General features: G+C 32.9%; 1 protein-coding gene across 3 annotated transcripts in view; it reads right to left on the bottom strand.

Annotated features, from left to right (window-relative positions):
- Nucleotides 1-12,434, bottom strand: part of SANBR (SANT and BTB domain regulator of CSR) — a 61,237-nt gene that overhangs the window by 33,618 nt on the left and 15,185 nt on the right. For all 3 annotated transcript variants that reach the window (XR_012472440.1, XM_074206794.1, XM_074206802.1), the window contains 4 exons: nucleotides 7,887-8,073; nucleotides 6,962-7,055; nucleotides 4,519-4,757; nucleotides 2,866-2,924 (listed from right to left, as the gene is read on the bottom strand). Coding sequence is in view for 2 of the 3 variants with exons in the window: in XM_074206794.1 (XP_074062895.1) it covers nucleotides 2,866-2,924; nucleotides 4,519-4,757; nucleotides 6,962-7,055; nucleotides 7,887-8,073 (579 nt within the window). In the remaining variant the exon portion in view is untranslated. The remainder of the gene's footprint in view (nucleotides 1-2,865; nucleotides 2,925-4,518; nucleotides 4,758-6,961; nucleotides 7,056-7,886; nucleotides 8,074-12,434) is intronic.

Genomic DNA, 12,434 nt, shown 5'->3' with positions numbered 1-12,434 from the left:
AAACATTTATGATGGGACTAATCCAAGAACACAAAAGTAAATTTTGTTTATTAATATCACCGCACAGGTAATGTGGCAGGTAACGTTTTAAGTTTACTGAATACTTAAATGTAAGTATTTATGAATGTCTTAAGGTTTTCCAACTCATGGCACATAACCTAAAAGCCACATTATTAGACTGAACTATATCTTCGTAGTCTATTGTCTATAGTACTTGGTCTAATTGTGACTGTTTAAGACCCCAAATTATGAAAAGTTTGGAAACTTAAAATCTACACAAATAACAATGCAGTATAATTTAGATAGTTTCACTAGTTACTGAGAAAACAGCTACATATATGATGCTTGTGAAAAAATTTAAGAATTAACAATGGAAAAGAAAAATGAAAAACATACATATTTCAATGATTCCAAAATTTGCACCCAAATCATAAGAACATTGATTTTTGTGATGGAACCCTTAATTAAAAAAAAACAGCCTGTTTTGTATTCATGTTTTTATTAATTACTATAATTAATATTTTATCATATTATAATTATATAGATATCCCATAATAATTGATATGTATCTATATCTATCTATCTATCTATCTATCTATCTATCTATAAATATCCACTATATTCTCCATTTGTGAAGGTCATGATTTTCTCTGGGCAAAAATAAATGTGGACTATGGCCAACTTTAGGTAACCAATCTCTTTAAACTGAAGCTGATCTTCAGATAAAGGACTCAAGATAGGGTCTATCTCTGGGACCATGCTTTAAAGTCATTCTGACTCAGGAGGGCCTGCCAGGGCTTATGATGAATTGGTAAAACCCTCAAGAGTCTACAAACCTGTCCCAGTCAAGACAAAGAATTAGAATTATAATAGAACTTCAATGAAAGTAATGTGGTATCAAACTTTGTAATTCAAGAAAAATTTATTAAATACCTATTATATGCAAGACATCATGTTGGGTGCTAAGGATATATAAGGATATATGAATATGCCCTGCAGGAGGTGGTAACTGAAGGAAGAGGGGAGGATTCTAAGAGATAGATATAAGGAAGGAGAACATTCCAGGAAGAAGCAGGAACAGCTGCCATGCATGCCAGTCTAACCATAGCAGAGCTGCTTAATCCAGTGTAGATGGCTTTAAAAAAGCTAGGATGAAGATTATTTTACTCTAGTGGCCAGCAGGAGCTAACCTAAGATTTGTGAAAAGGTGAATACTTTAATAACATCTATTTTTTAAGAATATAGATTTGGCAGCTGTCTAGAGTATGATAGAGTATGATCAGGAGGAAACACCTGCAGCAGGCTACAGTAGTCAACCGAGTAAGAGGTAATAAGGACCACAAGTAGAAAAGCTGGGGAAGTAGTGGAGAGAAGAAAGTGGCTGTAAGAGACACAGACTTAGAATCAGAAAGACGTGGAAGATGAAGAAATGGGAAAAATCAAGGAGGACTCCTTCCTGTCACCCAGATTTGCCTTCATGTCTCCAACCCACTCAACCAGTTTCTAAGTCATTCCTCCCTCCCCATATTTCTTCCACCTGTCTCTTTCTCTCTCCCTAGTTCATCCTTATCACTTCTCACCTTCATTATCTCCTGGCCTCCTTTTCCTGTCTTCTCTAATCCATTCTCCACTCAACTGCCAAATGGCAGGTGCCATTATGCACCTCAACTCAAGGGTTTTGAGCATCTGCAATGCATCCCTTCCTCACATCCTTCTGTTAGAATCCCTAAGTGATTCTAAGCCCAGTCCACTCCTCCCCTCAGACCTAGGATTTTCCCTTTGGGTCTTGACAAGATCTCTGTCTCTCTTTCTCTGACTCTCCTCTGCATTACTTATCTACTTACAGTTGCATATCAACTCTCTGAGGTCTGGAAGTATTTTGCTTATGTCTCACTCTGGGGCCTTGCACACAACAGACACTTAATAAGCAATGGAACTGGGGCGGCTAGGTGGAGCAGTGGATAGAGCACCGACCCTGGAGTCAGGAGGGCCTGAGTTCAAATTCTGCCTCAGACACTTAATAATTACCTGGCTGGGGTGACCTGGGGCAAGTCACTTAACCCCACTGCCCTGCAAAAACAACAACAACAACAACAAAAAAGTAATGGAACTGAACTGAGAGGTGGGTCCAGATTGGAGCTTTAGAAGTCTGGCAGGCAGCACAATGATTACAAGTAAAATGTCATGGAAATATAAAAGTACTGTTTATCACTGCATTAAAAAAAACTGACATTATAGTGCCATTTTTGTTGGTGTTTTATTGGATAATATTAAGCCTATGCACATTTTCTGTATGTCCACATAAAATTTTCATTAAAAAATTTGAACATTTATTTCTTTATTTCTTGTAATAGCTGATAAACCAATTACACCTGAATTTCTATTTTACACTAAATATTAACTTAAAAATTAATCAGTTTACTCTTCCTTTAACCTGACTTTCAAAATAAAGTTACTTTCAGGGGCAAATATACAATTATTTTACTTCATCCCATTTAAGAATAAGATCTCTATTTTAAATAGTATATAACAAAGTATATCACATACAACATTTTATGTTTTGCAAAGAGTTTTCCATTTTTTATCTCATTATTATTTCTGACTCCCTGCCACATTCCCCAAAACTGGAATCTCTAAAAGTTAACAAATTATTCTTAAACACATTTGTTTAGAATTTTTTTCTAAAAGGGATATTAGATTTATTAAAAACAAATTAAAAGAACAATATATAATGAAATGATGTGACAGGACTTTTCAGATACCTGAAGAATAAAAGATGAAGATGTATCTGATGATTAAGCATTTCCAATTCAATGAAGCAAAATGCTGGTAGTAAAAGACTTAGAACTCTTTATGAATACTTACTAATGAATCCATCTTCAAAAATTCAGAAGAAATTAGAATTGAAATGACATTCCCTGGTTCTAAAAATAAATGAGAAAAATTATAATTCACTTATCTCTTCCTTTGTGACAGAATCTCTATTTAAGACTTATCAAGTGAAATAGCAATAAATCTAAGTCATACAATTTTAATATCTAGTTCAGATACAGAGTAATAAAATCAAAGTTAAATTTAGGATACAGTGAAAACAAGCAGTAATCTCCACTGGAATCAAGATATATACCAAGCATACTCAAAATTCTTTTTTTCACAAAAAAGTGAAAAATAAAGAATAACTAAACCCAAAACATCAAGATGATACATTATCACGTTTCCTTAATGGAAAAATATAGAAAACAAGTTGAGATGATTTGATATCATCAGAGTTGTTGCAAATGGACCTACAGGCAACATTTTAGATAATGCAACCCTTCCAAAGAGAAGTAAAAAAAAAAAAAGGAAAAAACTACTTTCTAAATATAGTATAAGTGCGTCTTAAGAATTTAGTTGGGGGCAGCTAGGTGGTGTGCAGTGGATAGAGAACCAGCTGTGGAGTCAGGAGTACCTGAGTTCAAATCTGACCTCAGACACTTAGCTGTGTGGCCTTGGGCAAGCCACTTAACCCCATTGCCTTGCAAAAACTAAGAAAAAAAAAGAATTTAGTTGGGCTAAATTAGCAAGTGTTTTCAGTTGATAAAGTGATCAATATAGGGAGAAAAATTGCTCCTGTTCCTATTATGAAAATATGATCATTTATGGTACCATTTCATATGGACATTTATCAGTACTAAGAAGTATACAATTTCTTATCTAAATATGGTGGTTTCATGATGTCATGCTTCACCTAGGCTATCAGATTAATTAGACCACTGGAAGCATTACATAATGAGTAGAGTCTTAAAGTTGAGAAATCTGTCAAAGGCATGTAGTGGCTGCCTTGCCAAGAACAAGTGGCTTATCCTCTCAATTTATCTTATGCAATTGTCTCAAGACTACAGGTTGAAGATTGGCATCCTTGAAGGAAGTTTCTATACACTAATGAAAAATACAAAATCACTAACTGTTTATGTGTATCAGAAATACGTGGTATTCTAAGTATTAATATTTCACTGATAAAGAAGCTATAAGTGCTGTAAAATCAATGGGGAAAGGTTATAAAGAATTTCAGTTTTGTATAAGATGTTTTTATTAGACAGTGCAATGTATTCTCTGGCCACATGTCTTTATCCTCTAAAAATAATTTGGAATATGTCCATTCTAACATCTGGAGACCTATCCATTTGCCAGAAATTCCACTATAATTTACTAAAAAAGGATTATATTTCCTAAAAGACTATTGCCTATGTGGAATTGAACACTACTTTACAAATAATCTTTTACATCTCATTACTGGCATAAAGCAGCTACTGGATGGCATTCCAACTGATTTATTTATTTATTTTTAGTTTTTGCAAGGTAAATGGGGTTAAGTGGCTTGCCCAAGGCCACACAGCTAGGTAATTATTAAGTGTCTGAGACTGGACTTGAACCCGGGTACTCCTGACTCCAGGGCCGGTGCTTTATCCACTGCGCCACCTAGCCACCCCTTGCATTCCAACTTATAAAGAATTGTCTGTAATAAATAAGCACTTTTACCTAAAGTGGGTATCTCACAATTTTCATTTTCCTTGGAGTTCCTTTTCACATACTGTATCAACCAGTTGAAGATGTGAACATCACAGTGAACTGAAATATCCACCTCCTCCCAGCGCTGGGCATCCACAGAAAGATATTCAGCAAAATATTTCATTTCTGATATCAAAAGATCTCGAGGGCAAGTAAAATCTTCTTTCAGGTTTTTTGCTTCATCACATACATGAATCACCATATTTGGCCTTCATTTAAAAAGTTACAAAGAAGACAAGTTATCATAGTTTGAAAGGAAAAGTCAAGCTACATTTATTAAAAATAGGGAGATAAAAAGTGAAGATATGCACTTAAGCAGTTTCATGGAATTTTAACATTCTGATATCGTACTAACCTGATGATAATTATCAAGTAAAATTTAATATAATTTCAAATTTTATGGATTTACATGACTAAAAAAAACTTTAAAAAAAATGTCTGGGGCAGCTAGGTTGTGCAGTGGTTAGAGCTCCGGTCCTGGAGTCAGGAGTACCCGAGTTCAAATCCGACCTCAGACACTTAATAATTACCTAGCTGTGTGGCCTTGGGCAAGCCACTTAACCCCATTGCCTTGCAAAAAAAAAATAATGTCAATTTCATAGATGAACAGTCTTCTTTTAATTATTAACAATAACACAAATGAATCCTATTTTAAGTTAGACTTTAAAAAGGAATTTGTGTTTCAACTTTATAAAAATAGCAGAGAAAGTAAATAAATGAGAAATTATAATCAGCAGAGAAATTAAATAAATTTCTTGGCATGAACATACAGCCTTATATTTTTTTAAATAAGGAATAGGGAGATTGATATTGAAGAAAGAAGGGAATTAAATTCATAAAATTCTTTGTTACTGTTTTAAAATGTCAAAGAATATAAGTTTTAAAATCAGATTAAGAAATAAAAGCACAAAGACAAGCATTACAAAAGGATGGTAAGATAAGGATTGATTTTGATCTACATTCTAAATACTTTTGGGGGTAAGGGAATACTACACCCTGAAAAGAAAATATAAAATATATATGAAAAATATATAACAAAATAAAAGAAAATATTTAGATATTTATTTAACTTTTACAAAAGAGTTTAAATAATGAAAAGTCAGACAGTGAGGTACAATGGAAAAAGCAATTACTCTGGAGTCAGAGGACATGAATTCAAAACTCACCTTTGATGCTCACTACTTTTGTGATCTTGGTTTTCCCTGGGGTTCAGTTTCCTTATTTGTAAGATGAGGGGGTTATAATGGATAACTTTTAGGGTCCCTTCTAGCCCTATAGCTATGATCCTATAAAGTTTACCTTTCTGTATTGACTGATAAAAGTTTACACATGAAATGGTTTATATATTTAACATTATTGAAAAGTATTAACATATTTTTTAAAAAACATGTTAATGTGGTTGATAGAACAGAAAGTTAATTTTAACACATTAACTAATCTTTAAATTTTCTTTACCTGAAGATTATAACCATTAAAAAATTAAAAACATCAATTTCAAACCAAATTTTGTTTTGTGTCACTCTATAAAAGGAATATACAAATAGGAACAGATTTACTGAATAAAATAAGTCAACAATACTGTGTATTTAAATGGTTGCACAGTAATCTGAATGAGTAGTCACCCTCTCCTCCCCTCCCTACCTGGGGCTGGGACAAAAAAAATCAAAGGGATAGGACTCAACAAATTCAAGAATTCTAAATGAAAGAAATTTATTTCCATCAGTCAAAATAAATGATTATGAAAATTTATATTCATAATTAAACAATTTTCCCCAAAGTCAGATATAATATTTAATTATTAGTTGAGAACAACAAATCAGTGAAATTCATTAAAAAAAATTTGGGGGCAGCTAGGTGGTGGATAGACCACTGGCTCTGGAGTCAGGAGGACCTGTGTTCAAAACTGGTCTCAGACACTGACCTTGGGCAAGTCACTCTTAATCCCATTGCTTTAAATAAATAAAATTAAAAAAAAAAGAGAGAATTTGACATTAAGTCCCAGTGGCATACAGTTAAAACAATAAGAACATTTCTAACATATTATAAGGCAATTAAATATTTCAATCAAAAAGACTTTAATAATATTGAGATACTGAAAACAAATCTAGGCTCTTCAGTTATAAAATCAATGAGATAAAGAAAAAAAATGTTCTTTAGATTCTTTCAGTCACTCTTCAAAGTTTTCATTTATATTTGTAGCACCTATAAATGTAAAAAAAGTTCAATTTGCTTATTAGATGCAAATTAGTAATAAACCATAAATTTTGCATAGGATGATCTGAAAGCAAGTTTTGATACTAATATTGTAATTTAATATTTCTACATTTGTAGTAAGGGACTTATAAAAATTTTATTACATACCTTATAATTTTTAAAAAATTAGTTCTTATCAAATAAACAACCAGATTCCTACCCTTCTGCTTCATCAGCCTTCTCTCCATCTTTATGAGCAGTACAGTTTTCATTTTCTGAAGAACAATTCCTTGTTGAAGCTATATTAGGTCTTCCTTAAATATACACACACAAATACAGATTAAAAAAATGTTGTGTTTGTTACTTAACTTGGTTCCTGATAAATTGAGTAGCAGTAAGTGAAAACTATGATAATGTAACTAGACATAAATTGAAGGCAATTAAGTCAGTTGATATTCTACCTCAATTTTTCTATCAGAGTCTGAAAGGACCAAAATAAAGAAAAGGAATCATAAACTGCTAATGATGGCAAGTCATGTTTCTAAATAATGCATTGGAATTATTTTTATATATGGTAGGTACTAGTTTTATGGAGATAAAATGAACTAAAAGCCAACAACAGATTTTAGACTAATGATTGTTTTATCTCAACTTTAGCGTTGAGATAAAAATCCTTTAACATGTATTAAAGTGTATCTAATATGAGCAATTTTTTAAACTGTCATTACTAAACAACAATGCTAATATTCCAAAAAACAATGACTAATTAATTAATATAACTCCTAAACAGAATAGGGTCTGAAAAATAGAGAAGCTGGAAAGTAACACTTAATAAAGGAAAAAAATAACTGAAATACCCAGGTATGAATGTAAATGAAAAAAGTATATAAACATATTGCCAGGCACTATGCTAAGTGTTGAAGTTACAATCACAGAAGATAGTCCTTGCCCTTAAGGAGTTCATATTCTAATGGAAGGAAAAACACAGGAGGTTTAAGCTCCAAGTCAGAAAGATATGATTTAATCCCTTTTTATTAAAGCATAGGAGAATATTCAAACTCTATTCTTATGATGTAGTACTGAATGTACCTGGCCTTCAGGAAAAAGAACTATAATAAAAATGATGGATTTATTCTAAAGCTTACCTGTTTTGGAAACTGAATTCTGCCTAAGAGGTTGCTCCTGAAATTCTCCGTGTGTGTCAAGGAGTGAGGATTTGATGTATGTGGCTAAGTTTTCAACAGGACTTCCTCCAGTTGCCATGAGAGGACTGTACTGGTTGTCAACAGGTGAACTTACACTGTTTTTCAGTTCATCAAATCTTTTTGCACACTGTCATGAAGTAAAATAATGAAATAAAAAGGAAAGAAGGCAAGGAAAATGTATCTTAGTAACACAAGTTTCTTTCCTATGAAGAATAATTTAGTATCGCTAGATGTAAATCTAGGTTTGTGATGTCTGGCAACCCCCAAATTACCAAAAATATGTCAAAATAAGTCTTTGATTTGGTTTTAAATTTTTTAGGTTTTTTTTTTTTTGCAAGGCAAATGGGGTTAAGTGGCTTGCCCAAGGCCACACAGCTAGGTAATTATTAAGTATCTGAGACCGGATTTGAACCCAGGTACTCCTGACTCCAAGGCCGGTGCTTTATCCACTATGCCACCTAGCCGCCCCTTTAAATTTTTTAAAAAGGAAGTTCAAAATTAATTTTTTCCATCTTCTTCTGCATTAACCATATTTTCCTTTGCTGAATTGCGACCATCTGCTGGTAATTTCATAATTTAATTTTAAAACTCGGATTTTAGTCTCAAAGTTATAGGCTAATACTTTAAGCTAGAAAAATAAAGTAAATTCTAGTCTGAAGTCATTTTGATGATTTAGTCCTCATAAATAATTGACATTTGATCCTGTTTTCAGAATTTACTTATAAAAATATTCTAATTGCAAAAATCAAAATTTACTTTATCTCAACATCTTGTTTTATTGTTTCTCAATTAAATATTTATTTTTTAAAAATTTAGAGTTCCAAATTCTCTACCTAAATCCTTTCTCTTCCCTATCCCTTGAGAAGGCAAGCCATATGGTACTGAGAATACATGTGAAGCAATGCAAAGCTTATTTCGATAATAACCATGTTGCAAAAGAAAATGCAAAAAAATGCATGAAAAATAAAAGTTAAAAGAAAGCTTATCTGAATCTGCACTCAGAGTTCATCAGTTTTTTTTCCTTTGAAAGTGGATAACATGGTTCATTGTGGATCCTTTGTTCAGCCTTGAATCACTTTAACTAAATCTTTCACTGTTGTTTACCCTTGCAACCTACAGCTACTAGTTCTCCTAGTTCTGCTCACTTCAGTTTAAATCAATTTATATTAAGTCTTCCCAGGTTTTTCAAAAGTCATTCTAAACGTTATTTCTTGCAGCACAATATTATTTTATCTGGATTACATACCACTTCTTTAGCCATTTTCTAATTGATAGGTATCCTCTCAAAATCTAATTCATTGCCAGCACAAAGAGAGCTCCTATCAAATATATATATATATAAAAAATGGACCCTCTCTTTTCTCTCTTTAGGGTAAAGATCTAATAGTGATATTGCTGGATCAAATGGCATACAGTTTTATAGTCCTATGGTGTAGTTCCAAATTGTTCTCCAGAATATTTGGACTGGTTTGCCACTCTGCCAATTTTGCATTAGTGTTCTATTTTTCCCACATCCCTTCCAGCATCCATTTTTTTTCTGTCATGAGATGCAATCTAATACCTCAGTTGTTCATTTTTTTTTTGCAAGGCAATGGGGTTAAGTGCCTTGCCCAAGGCCACACAGCTAGGTAATTATTAAGTGTCTGAGGCCGGATTTGAACTCTGGTACTCCTGACTCCAGTGCCAGTGCTCTATCTACTGTGCCACCTAGTCTCCCTGTCAGAGTTGTTTTAATGTGCACTTCTCTAATCAACATTAACTTAAAACATTTTCTTCCATGTGACTATTGATAGTCTTGATTTCTTCTAAAAACTGCCTGTTCATATCTTTTGACTATCAATGGAAGATGACTCATTTTTATGTCTTTTACTTCCTTACTCATTTGAAAAAATGAAGTCTTTATAAGAAAGTTGCTGTAAATTCTCCAATTGCTTGTTTTTCTTCTAAGTATGTTTGCCTACAATAGATTTATCTATGCAAAACAATTTTAATATAACAAGGAGCACTAGTGGTACAGTGGATTAGAGTACCAGCCTGGAGTCAGGAGGACCTGAATTCAAATCCGACCTCAGACACTTAATAATTGCCTGTGTGACCTTGGACAAGTCATTTAATCCCATTGCCTTAAATAAATAATTTTTTTTAGTTTTTTTTTTGCAAGGCAATGGGGTTAAGTGGCTTGCCCAAGGCCACACAGCTAGGTAATTATTAAGTGTCTGAGGCTGGATTTGAACTCAAGTACTCCTGACTCCAGGGCCGGTGCTCTATCCACTGCACCATCTAGCCGCCCCAATAAATAAAATTAAAAAAAAAAAACTTTACTGTAACAAAAATTATCCTTTTTATTTCATGTGATCCTATTTCCTGCTTGCATAAACTCTTCCTTTATCCATAATTGACAAAATACATTTTTCCACACTCCCCCTAATTTATTTATATCATTCTTTTGTCTAAATCATTTATCCAATTGGACTGTATCTTGACATGTAGTATAAAAGTTATCTATATAGTTTCTTCAAAACTGCTTTCTAGTTTTGCCAGGAATTTTTGTCAGATGCTAAGTGCTTTATCCCCCAAATCTTGGACCTTTGAGTTTATTAAACACTAGATACCATGGTCATTTACCACTGTGTACTCTGTACCTCCTTTGCTCTGTAGATCCATCACTCTATTTCTTAACCAGTACCAGACTGTTTTCATGATTACTACTTTGTAATATAGTTTGATATCTGATACTGCTAGGCCACTGTCCTTCACGTTGTTTTTCACTGATTCCATTTATATTCTTGTCTTCCAGATAAATTGTTATTAGTTTTTCTAGTTCTATTAAATAATTCTTTTGTAGTTTAATTGCCATGGCACTGAATAAGTAAACTAAGTAGAATTTTTTTTTATAATATTGGCTTAGTCTACTCACAAGCAATTAATATTTCTTCAATTGTCTAGATCTGTCTTTATTTGTGCAAAGACTGTTTTTCAGTTGGTTTCATATAGTTTCAGGATTTGTCTTGGCAGGTAGACTCCCAAATATTGTCTGCAGTTATTCTGAATAGAATTTCTTTATCTCTTCCTACTGGGTTGTGTTGGGAGTCTACAGAATTGTTGATGATTTGTGCAGGTTTATCTTATATCTTGCAACTTGGCTAAAATTGTTAATTGTTTCAACTACTTTTTTAGAGGATTCTCTAAATTATCATATCATCTCTGATAGTTTTGTTTCTTTATTGCCTATTTTTATTTCTCCAATTTCTTTGTTTTTCTTACTGCTAAATGCAGTATTCCCTTATAATATTGAATAATAGTAGTAATAATGCTTCACCCCTTGATCTTACTGGAAAAGCTTCGAATTTATCCCTGTTACAGATAATGCTTGCTCATACTTTTAGATACTACTTATAATTTTGAGGAAAGTTTCTACTGATTCCCATGCTTTCCCCTAGTGTTTTTAAAAGGACTGGGTGTAGTATGCAGATTTTTTTTTGTTATTAAAATAGTCAATTATGCTTAAAGTTTTCATTATATGAAACTAGCTCTGCATTCTTGGTCATAGAGTATGATCTTTGTGATATATTGCTGTAATCTAATATTTTATTTAAAATTTTTGCACTGATATTAAGAAAACTAGTTTTTCTACTGGGGTCTATACCCTGAAGAGATCATAAAAAAAGGCAAAAACATCACTTGTACAAAAATATTCATAGTAGCCCTGTTTGTGGTGGTAAAAAAATTGGAAATTAAGTGAAAGTCCTTCAATTGGGGAATGGCTTAAGAAACTGTGGTATATGTATGTCATAGAACATTATATTCTATTAGAAACCAGGAGGGATGGGAATTCAGGGAAGCTTGGAGGGATTTGCATGAATTGATCCTGAGCAAGATGAGCAGAACCAGAAGATACACCAAAACAGCAACATGGGGTTGATGATCAATCTTAATAGATTTGCTCATTTCATCAGTGCAGAATCAGGGACAATTTTAGGGTATCTGTGATGGAGAATACCATCTGTATCCAAAGAAAGAATTATGGAGTTTAAAAAAAGACCAAAGACTGTTACCTTCAATTTTTTTTAAAAAAAGTTATCTTATGTAATTTTCCTATCTCTTAAATTTAATTTTTTTCCTTTAGGATATAATTTCTCTCTCAACACATTCAATTTTGATCAATGTATAGCATGGAAACAATGTGAAGACTATCAGACTGCCTTCTGTGGGGGGGGGAAGCAAGATTAGGGGAAAATGGCAAAATTCAATAAAAACAAAAATAATACCCCCCCCCCCAAAACCCGGCTTTTAGTTTTCTGGGTTTCTTTCCCTGATTGAAGTATCAAAACCATATTTGTTTCCTAGAAAGAACTTTGTAGGATTCTTCCTTTATCTGTTTCTTCAAGTAATTTATATAATATTGGGATTAACTTCCTTAATGTCCTTAATTGACTTGTGAATTGTTCTAGTCCTGGAGACTTTTTTTTTAGGGACTTCATTGATGGC

This window comes from Macrotis lagotis, chromosome 1, assembly GCF_037893015.1.
Source record: "Macrotis lagotis isolate mMagLag1 chromosome 1, bilby.v1.9.chrom.fasta, whole genome shotgun sequence".
In the NCBI taxonomy this organism is placed as follows: Eukaryota; Metazoa; Chordata; class Mammalia; order Peramelemorphia; family Peramelidae; genus Macrotis; species Macrotis lagotis.
This window is presented reverse-complemented; position numbering and strand designations above follow the sequence as displayed.